The 10156-nt window shown below is 42.6% G+C and overlaps 1 protein-coding gene across 1 annotated transcript; it reads left to right on the top strand.

Moving 5' to 3' along the window:
• The first annotated feature begins 859 nt into the window (after positions 1-859).
• On the top strand, positions 860-6059 carry LOC110919411. Its single transcript, XM_022163682.1, has 2 exons — positions 860-2390; positions 2497-6059. The coding sequence occupies exons 1-2, from the start codon at positions 860-862 to the stop codon at positions 6057-6059; spliced, it is 5094 nt and encodes a 1697-aa protein (XP_022019374.1).
• The last annotated feature ends 4097 nt before the right edge of the window (positions 6060-10156 follow it).

Below are 10156 nucleotides of genomic sequence, written 5' to 3'. Positions count from 1 at the left end.
GACACCTCGGAGAAAGAGAAGAAGATAGAAGATTTTCCAGTTGTACGTGACTATCCTGAGGTATTCCCTGAGGAGTTACCTGGTCTTCCACCCCATCGCCAAGTCGAGTTTCAGATTGAACTAGCTCCTGGAGCTGCGCCTATAGCTCGAGCACCCTATCATTTAGCCCCATCGGAGTTGGAGGAACTCTCTACACAACTACAAGAACTCTTGGATAAGGGTTTCATTCGTCCAAGTTCATCGCCCTGGGGAGCCCCAGTGTTATTTGTGAAGAAGAAAGATGGTACCTTCAGAATGTGTATCGACTACCACGAGCTCAACAAGGTGACTGTGAAGAATCGTTATCCTCTACCACGTATTGACGACTTGTTCGACCAGTTGCAGGGGTCGAGCTACTATTCAAAGATCGATCAGAGATCGGGATATCACCAGCTGAGAGTTCGAGAAGAGGAAAAACCCTAATGCTCTCTCTCTAGTTGGCGATTTTTTTGATCATCATCATGAACCTTCAGATTTCTATCGTAATTCTCTGTATAACAGTCTGTGATTAGGGATTCAATCAACCCCTATAACGAACTAGTTAGCAGTTTTGACCGATTGTCATCTAGGGTTGTTTTTCGTTTTCTGTTTAATCGCCGCCGTGGTTCTTGTGTGAGTCAATTGTGGTGTATAGTTTGTTTGGTTTATCGATCTGATCAGGATTTTGAATAACCCAATACACTATATGTTATGAACGGCTGCATGGAATACGGTTTACTAGAATTAGGGTTTTAGCTTGCATGCTTTTGTCGGCTTTCTTGTAGTGCATGGTTTTCTGAGTTTTTCGTTAGATTTGAGAGAGAAGATTTTCAAAGTCAGGATGGATTCCCGTAAGAAGTCTGATGTTCAGCCTGATCGTGGTAAGCCTCCGCTAGCTGCTAAGAGTGGTGGTAGTCGTGGAGGTATTGATGGCAATCCGAAGCTTGCACGTAGAGGAGTGTTTAAACCGAATGCTGGAAATAAACCGATCAATGTCATAGATGAACTTGAAAAGATTTCTGTTCCGGTTCCTGTTGACGTTAATGTCAAGGAATCTTCACCGGACAGGGAGGGTTTCTTTGAGACGATACAAGATGGTGAAAACTTTCAGGAGTTTTTAAATCAAGAATCGGAGGCTGGTGGAAGTATTCCATCTATCTTTCCAGCCGCAGAGCTAGTGAGCGGTATTGAAGAGTTGTCAAGTTCAAACTTGAAACCGTTATCTTATGCAGAATCAGTTCTGAAACAAGAGAAAAAGGTGAACTTTCGTGCTCTAGCTTGTACAACTCAACATGAGGGATGTGATGTTGTGCTCCCAAAGGAATCTGTTCGAGTGGTCCAACAAAAGTTGTCTAATACGTTGTATGGGTATTTTCTGGGTGATCGGGTAGCATACCCGGTCGTTGAATATTATGTCAAAAACAATTGGAAAAGGTTTGGGATTCAGAAAACGATGATGAACGCTAACGGTTTCTTCTTTTTTAAGTTTTCGGATCAGAAAGGTATGCGGGATGCTCTTGCTTCAGGCCCTTGGATTATTCGGTCACAACCTATGTTTCTTCATGAATGGACGCCTAATGTCAAACTTGAGAAAAAAGAGGTAAAGAAAGTCCAAGTCTGGGTTAAAATACATGAAGTTCCCATTGCTGCCTATACGGAGGATGGTCTTAGCATGATAGCTACGGCTATTGGTGAACCTAAACTGCTTGATTCTTACACATCTTCAATGTGTATGGAATCATGGGGAAGGAGTAGCTACGCTAGAGCATTGATAGAAATATCCGCGGATAAGGAATTTAAAGAGGAAATTACTTTGGCTATTCCAGAGATGGAAGGAGATTCTTTTACGAAGGAAACTATGTATGTGGAATATGAATGGAGCCCGCTTAGATGTTCCTCTTGTTGCGTTTTTGGGCATGATAATGGGTCGTGTCCAAAGATGCCAAGGAAAAAGGCTGATCATGGTAAGCAAGACCGTATGCCACCGAATCAAGGAAGTCGAAAAGGGAAAGAAATTCCGAAAGTTGATGATGACGGGTATATGGACGTGCCAAATAAGAAAACGGCTAGGAAAGGAGGTTTTCCGGTTAACAAGCAAAAGCCAAAGTTTGAATATCGTCCCGTCATTACGAAACGTAAAGATGAGTCGAACGGCCAGGTGACGTCTTCTAGTTTTCTTTCTTCTAATCCGTTTGCGGTTCTGAATGAGAGACATGTAGAAAGAGGCCAGAGCAGTAAAAGTGGGATTGGTGATCAAGAGGAATCGGATGATGAAGAGGTTGTTGAAGTTTACAATGAAACAGATGACTTTTTAATGGAAGGGACTCAAAATGTTAAAGGGGCAAGCACTCCTTCTGTTGGGGTTTCCAATGGTTAGTCTTGCTGCATGGAATATAAGGGGGTTGAATCGCCCGCTTAAACAAAAAGAGGTTCGTCAAATTCTCAAGGATAGTAATCTTTCGTTTTGTGCTATTTTAGAATCTCATGTTGATGTTGGTAATCTTGCTAAAGTTTGTAAGTCGGTTTTTAATCGTTGGGATTGGACTTCGAATGGTAGCTGTTGTGATAAAGGGACGAGAATAATTGCCGGGTGGAATTCGGACATGTTTGATGTCTTCGTGATAGCCCAAACTGATCAAATTATGCATTTTCAGCTTATATTTAAGCTGGATAAAAAGGTGTTATTTTGTTCGGTTGTATATGCTGCGAACTATTATGTAAAACGTAGAGAGGTATGGCATCAATTATCGTTACATAAAGCTCTAATAGGCGATAAGCCTTGGATAATCATGGGTGATTTTAACTCGGCTCTTAACTTAGAAGATCATTCTATGGGTTCATCTTCTATTTCGATTGGTATGCGAGATTTTCAAGAATGTGTTACGGAGATTGAGGTTTTTGATATCAATAAATCGGGCTGTCATTTTACGTGGACTCAGAAGCCTAAAAATGGTGTAGGTGTGCTAAAGAAAATTGATAGAGTTATGGGCAATAACTCGTTTGTGTCTGAATTTCCGAATTCGGTTGCTTTGTTTCATCCATATAGACTTTCTGATCATTGCCCGTGTCTGGTTAGCATTCCTACCTCTGGAAAACCGAAACCTAGATCGTTCAAATTTGCTAATTTCTTAGTCTTTAAACCGGGTTTCCAGGAATGTGTTAAGAATGCTTGGGATACCCATGTTGATGGGGTTTTTCAGTTTCAAGTGGTAAAGAAACTCAGGTTATTAAAATCGCCTCTTCGGAGTTTATTATTTAAACAAGGGAATTTGCATAAGAAAGTTGAATCTATTCGTAGGGACTTGGACTCGATTCAGATGGATATTGATAAAAATCCGATGAGTGCGGATCTTCGGCTCAAGGAAGCGAAAGTATCAGCTGATCTCCAGGTTGCTTGTTTAGATGAGGAACGGTTTTTGAAACAGAAATCTAAGGTGGAATGGTTGAATGCAGGCGACGCGAATACAAAGTTCTTCCATGCTTCGTTGAAGACTAGAAACCACATGACCCGAATTGATGCTATTTCTAACTCTCAAGGAGTCTTATTTCAGGGTGAGGATGTCCCGAAGGTTTTAGTTCATCATTATGAGAATTTTCTTGGTCGGAAAGAGAATATGAGTTTGCAACCTACTCAGGATCTTTTTGATAAAAGGCTTCGTAGTGACGATTCTAATCATATGGTTCGACCGATTACTAACGAAGAGGTAAAAATGGCGATGTTCTCCATTGGAAATGATAAAGCGCCGGGCCCGGATGGTTATACGGCAGCGTTTTATAAGCATGCATGGCAGATTATTGGCCCGGATGTGTCGAAGGCAATCATGGATTTTTTCAGCTATGGTAAACTTCTTAGAGAGCTTAATAACACATTAATTGTTCTTATTCCGAAGAAGCCTACTCCGTCGTCTGTCACGGATTATCGTCCTATTGCTTGCTGTAACGTTCTTTACAAATGCATTAGTAAAATCATTGCGGACCGTCTAAAGAATTATCTTAATCAGGTTGTGAGCATTAACCAATCCGCGTTTGTGCCAGGAAGGAAAATTTCAGATAATATTTTGCTAACGCAGGAATTGATGCATAATTATCATAGGAACATTGGTCCTCCTAGATGTGCTTTTAAAGTCGACATACAGAAAGCGTATGATACTGTTGACTGGAGATTTCTCAAGCATGTTCTTATTGGTTTTGGTTTTCATTCGAAGATGATTGATTGGATTATGATATGTGTTTCCACTCCCACCTATTCGATTTGTGTTAATGGGGAAACTCATGGTTATTTCAAGGGGAAGCGAGGGTTAAGACAGGGTGACCCGTTATCCCCTTACCTCTTCACTCTTGTTATGGAAATTCTGACTCGCATCTTGAATCGGGCTGCTCAATTGGATTCTTCGTTTAGATTCCATAATAAATGTGAAAAGCAGAAAATAATAAATCTATGTTTTGCGGACGATTTATTTTTATTTGCTCGTGGTGATATTCGGTCGGCTAAATGCATTGTGGAATCTCTCACGCGGTTTTCTAGCATGTCAGGTTTGCTCCCTAATACTCAGAAAAGTACAGCGTTCTTTTGTAATGTTTCTTCACATGTGAAAGATGCTATTTTGGAGGTCCTGCCGTTTGAGGAGGGTTTGTTGCCTGTTAAATATTTAGGGGTTCCCCTTATTTCTTCAAGCCTTCGAATTAAAGATTGTAGGGTGCTCCTTGAAAGATTGGATCAAAGAATTATGAACTGGAAAAACAAGATGTTATCTTTTGCGGGTAGACTACAGTTAATCCTTTCGGTCTTGTCGTCTATGCACATATACTGGGCTTCGGCTTTTATCTTACCTGCTCGGGTTGTTAACGAAATAGAGGCGAAGATGAGAAATTTCTTATGGGCTCAAGAGGGTTCTTTTCATAGAGGGAAAGCGAAAGTTTCATGGAAAGCTATATGCGTTCCTAAATATGAAGGAGGTCTCGGGATCCGTCGGCTTGGGGATGCTAATAAAGCCCTCATGGTCTCTCATATCTGGAGTATTCTTATTAAGCGAGACTCTTTGTGGGTGCAATGGATATATTCTTATCGTCTTAGAAACCGGTGTCTTTGGAATTGCAAGGATACGTCCTCATGTAGCTGGACCTGGAGAAAGATTCTCCAATTGCGTTCGTTGGTTAAGGATCATATATGGTCCTCGTTAGGTGCTGGCACCTCCATTTCAGCCTGGTATGACTCGTGGTGTCACCTCGGGCCTCTATCAGCTTTTCTTTCGCCTAGAGTTATTTCTAATGCAGGTTTTCGTCTGGATGCTATGGTTGCGGATATTTTTAGAGATAACTCTTGGGCATGGCCGTCTAGTTGGAGGGATTTGTTTCCGGCTATTAATCAGCTTGACCATATTAGGCCGGATCAAAACAAACAAGACCGTTTGCTATGGAAGAATGGAGACAAAATGACAGATTATTCGTCGGCTACGGTTTGGGATACTATTCGGTTTAGGGAGCAGGAAATCACTTGGACTTCTATTGTTTGGTTTCCGCAATGTATCCCTAGGCATGCTTTCTTGGTGTGGCTTATAATGCGTCGGAAGCTTTTGACTCAAGATAAGATTCTAAAGTGGGACTTTTCTAGGAGAAAGAACATGAATATGATGTGCTGTCTTTTATGCTATGCTGATGTCGACTCTCATGACCATCTTTTCTTTGAATGTAAGTTCTCAGAGCAAGTGTGGAAGTCGGTTCGTGACAAGACAGATATGTTTGATGTGGACCCTAAATGGGTTTCGATTATCGGCTGGTTGATGACAAGAATCCGCTCGAAGAAGGCTTCTTTTTATGTGGCTCGGCTGCTTGTAGGTGCAACTGCATACACTATTTGGCAAGAACGTAACGCTAGGCTTTTTAAAAATCAAACTCGCCCACCGGAAGCAATCTGCGAAGTAATCTTAAAGACTGTTCGATATAAGCTGATGGGCGTGAAGTTCAAACCGTGTGCAAATGTAAAGTCTTTGCTTGGGAAATGGGGGATCGAGGATGCTGCTGTGATCGATGATGGAGGCTGATTAAAGCTGGCTTTTGTGTTTTGTTTTATTTCTAGATGATAGTCTAGTCGAGTTGTATTTAGTTTTTTTGTTGTTTTGCTGTGGTTTACGCTCTTGAGGCATGTCTCTTGAGTGAACTAGTGTGGATGTTCCCCCACTACTTGGTTTATCTGCTTGTGAATATATAAAATCACCGGGGTAACCCTTTACCCAAAAAAAGAGAGTTCGAGAAGAGGATGTCTCTAAGACAGCCTTTAGAACTCGTTATGGGCACTATGAGTTTTTGGTCATGCCTTTCGGGCTGACAAACGCACCTGCGGTTTTCATGGACTTGATGAACCGAGTGTGCAAGCCATACCTGGACAAATTCGTTATAGTCTTCATCGACGACATCCTGATCTATTCTAAGAATCAGGAGGAACACGAGCAGCATCTACGACTTATTCTGGAACTCCTTCGAACAGAACAGCTTTACGCAAAGTTCTCGAAATGCGACTTCTGGCTTCGTGAGGTCCATTTCCTAGGCCACGTGGTAAACAAGGATGGGATTCACGTTGATCCATCCAAGGTAGACTCTATTAAGAACTGGCCTGCACCTCGTACACCAAAGGAAATTCGCCAATTCTTGGGATTGGCAGGTTACTACAGGAGATTCATTAAGGATTTTTCTAAGATCGCACAGCCTCTCACCTCGCTAACGCAGAAAGGCGTTGTTTATCACTGGGGAAATGCACAGGAGTTAGCCTTTCAGCACCTAAAGGATAGACTTTGTAGTGCACCTATTCTTTCACTGCCAGAGGGCACAGACGATTTTGTGGTTTACTGCGACGCATCAATTCAAGGTCTTGGTTGTGTATTGATGCAATGAGATAAAGTCATAGCCTACGCGTCACACCAACTCAAAGTTCACGAGAAGAACTACACTACACATGATTTAGAGCTGGGAGCTGTTGTTTTCGCACTTAAGTTTTGGCGACATTACCTATACGGTACCAAGTGCGCCATCTACACCGACCACAGGAGCCTAGAGCACATATTCAAGCAGAAGGAACTGAATATGCGGCAACGACGATGGGTCGAGCTACTGAATGACTATGAGTGCTCCATCAGGTATCACCCGGGCAAGGCCAATGTCGTGGCAGACGCTCTTAGTCGAAAGGACACCGCACCTAAGCGCGTGAGAGCTTTACAACTCACGATCCATTCTAGTCTACCTTCCCAAATACGAGCTGCTCAGATGGAAGCACTGAAACCAGAAAACATCAGGGCTGAAGCCCTACGCGGGTCAAGACAACGCTTAGAACAGAAGGAAGACGGTGCTTACTACGTAACGGGGCGCATTTGGGTCCCACTCTATGGCAACTTGCGAGAGCTTGTGATGGATGAAGCGCACAAGTCTCGCTACTCAGTACACCCTGGATCAGATAAGATGTACCATGATATCAAAACTACGTATTGGTGGCCTAGCATGAAGGCCCACGTAGCAACTTACGTCAGCAAGTGTTTGACTTGTGCGCGAGTCAAGACAGAATATCAGAAACCCTCAGGCCTACTCCAGCAACCAGAGATACCACAATGGAAATGGGAACAAATTTCCATGGATTTCGTTACTGGCCTACCTAGATCTCAGCGCGGAAACGATACTATTTGGGTGATCGTGGATCGACTCACAAAATCCGCACACTTCTTGGCGATTAAGGAAACGGATAAATTCTCCACTCTAGCGGAAATATACCTCAAGGAAGTTGTCTCGAGGCACGGGGTGCCCACCTCTATTATCTCCGATCAGGATGCACATTTTACTTCAGAGCTGTGGCAAGCAATGCACAAATCCTTTGGCTCACGATTAGACATGAGCACGGCATATCACCCTCAGACGGACGGGCAGTCTGAGCGTACTATTCAAACCTTAGAAGACATGCTTCGTGCATGTGTAATCGACTTTGGCAATAGCTGGGAAAAGCATCTGCCACTTGTGGAATTTTCGTACAATAATAGCTACCACACCAGCATTAAAGTTGCTCCGTTTGAGGCATTGTACGGACTTAAATGCCGGTCACCTCTTTGTTGGGCAGAGGTGGGGAATAGTCAGATCACTGGTCCGGAACATGTGGTGGACACTACTGAACGGATTGCTCAAATACGACAACGCATGGCGGCAGCTCGTGACCGTCAGAAAGCTTACGCCGATAAGGGCAGGAAACCATTAGAGCTCCAGGTTGGGGAGCGGGTACTACTCAGGGTTTCACCTTGGAAGGATGTGGTTCGTTTTGGCAAACGAGGCAAACTTAACCCACGATACGTCAGACCATTTAAAATCATCGAAAAAATAGGCAAGGTGGCCTACAGACTGAAGTTACCAGCAGAACTCAGTGCAGTTCACAACGTTTTCCATGTGTCAAATTTGAAGAAGTGTCTGTCAGATGAGACCCACATAGTTCCTCTGAAGGAACTCACTATCGACGAACAGTTACGATTCGTTGAGGAACCGGTTGAAGTCACGGACCAGGATGTTAAGGTCCTCAAGAGCACTAGAATACCTCTCGTTCGAGTTCGTTGTAACTCACGTCGCGGCCCAGAGTTCACCTGGGAGCGCGAAGATCAGATGAAACAAAAGTATCCCCAACTGTTCGCAAATAGTACAACCACTACTGAGGCTGAAGCTACGGAATTTTGGGACGAAATTCCAGATCAACGGGGGGTGGATGTGACACCCCAGGAAAACCGGGAAAACCATACAACTTAACTAGCTTCCTCAGTGAGTGCTTACCAAATTTCGGGACGAAATTTCTTTCAACTTGGGGATGATGTGACAACTCGAAATTTAGAACCTTTCATTGTATCTCGATGTAACCTACTTGAAACGTTATGTGATTAGTTAACGTGTTGGTATAATGATATAAGTGAACCTTTTATGTGAATTATGTGTGTCCTTGTATGTATAGTATGTATATATATATATATATATATGTATAAGTGAGCCGAGAACCAAGAACCCGACTCGAGACCATGCGGTCTCGAGTGAACAGTAACAGTTGGGCCGGATTGGGTCACGCACCTCCTTAGCCCACTAGTATATATCCTTTGTGATTAGCCACACTTGTCATCTTGGGCAAACCATACACACCCTCCTACACACACACTCTCACCCTCTCTCACTAAAACCCTAGCAACACCACCCTCTTCTCGTGTGCCGGATCAAGGATCAAGCCAAGCTCTTGGATTCACTTGTGTTCTCCACTCGGAAACTTTCGTACAACAAACCAACTCTCCTTCACACACACACCTCGTCAACCGGTTAGTGTTTTATGATGTTTATTGTTAGATGATAGTATGAATGACATGATTTAACTAAGTATAGTTGTAAGTGTGTTGATGTTCTTGTGAATCGGATGTGTATGATGATGTTATTCGGCTAACATGTTTTGATCTCGGATATATTACATAATGAGCTAGTAATATCTTGTATCTAAATGTGATTTAAACCACTTATTGTTGATGTACATGAAACCGGCTTGCATATGTATTAGATAATGTCATGTAATCGGATTAGTGTAGAGCCGAGTTTGAGGTGTTATGTGATGATTTGAAACCATTAGATGAGTATGTTCAAGTGTTTTGATGGTTATTCATGTTATGACTATGATTAATGCTAAAAACCCTAAAATATGATGAACAAGTTTGATGATCAACATGAACATGACTTGAATATATGAAGAACTTGTTGAGTATGATATGAATGTGTTATGAATATTTGAAATCTGATTGTTTGATCCATTTTGGTTAATAACTAGACAAGAAAACATGTTTAGTGGATAGTACACAATTGTTGCATGAAATCAAAACTCTATTGGATAGTACACTGTGAAGGATCAGCAGGTGTCCAGTCGAGACCTTTGGTTTCGACTCGAGACCATAAACATGATAACTCGAGAACATAGATTGCGACATAGGTTGCGAGTCGAGAACCCATAGTCTCGACTCGAGACCACACATGATCATCACACAAACATCATGACCCGAGACCATGCTTGCGAGTCCGGTTGCGACTCGAGACCAATACATGCATGACCCGAAACCACCTCAGTTGCGACTCGAGATCTTGTAGGCTACAACTC

Source organism: Helianthus annuus, chromosome 16, assembly GCF_002127325.2.
Source record: "Helianthus annuus cultivar XRQ/B chromosome 16, HanXRQr2.0-SUNRISE, whole genome shotgun sequence".
Lineage (NCBI taxonomy): Eukaryota > Viridiplantae > Streptophyta > Magnoliopsida > Asterales > Asteraceae > Helianthus > Helianthus annuus.
Note: the sequence above shows the minus strand (reverse complement) of the source record. Positions and strands in the feature narration are given on the sequence as shown.

What these genes read in the sequence shown, in the direction of transcription:
- LOC110919411 (XM_022163682.1), top strand. Translation starts at nt 860, where the DNA reads ATGGATTCCCGTAAGAAGTCTGATGTTCAGCCTGATCGTGGTAAGCCT. An exon ending in TTCTGTTGGGGTTTCCAATG is followed by an intron (nt 2,391 to 2,496) that starts GTTAGTCTTGCT and finishes GTGCTATTTTAG; the next exon opens with AATCTCATGTTGATGTTGGT.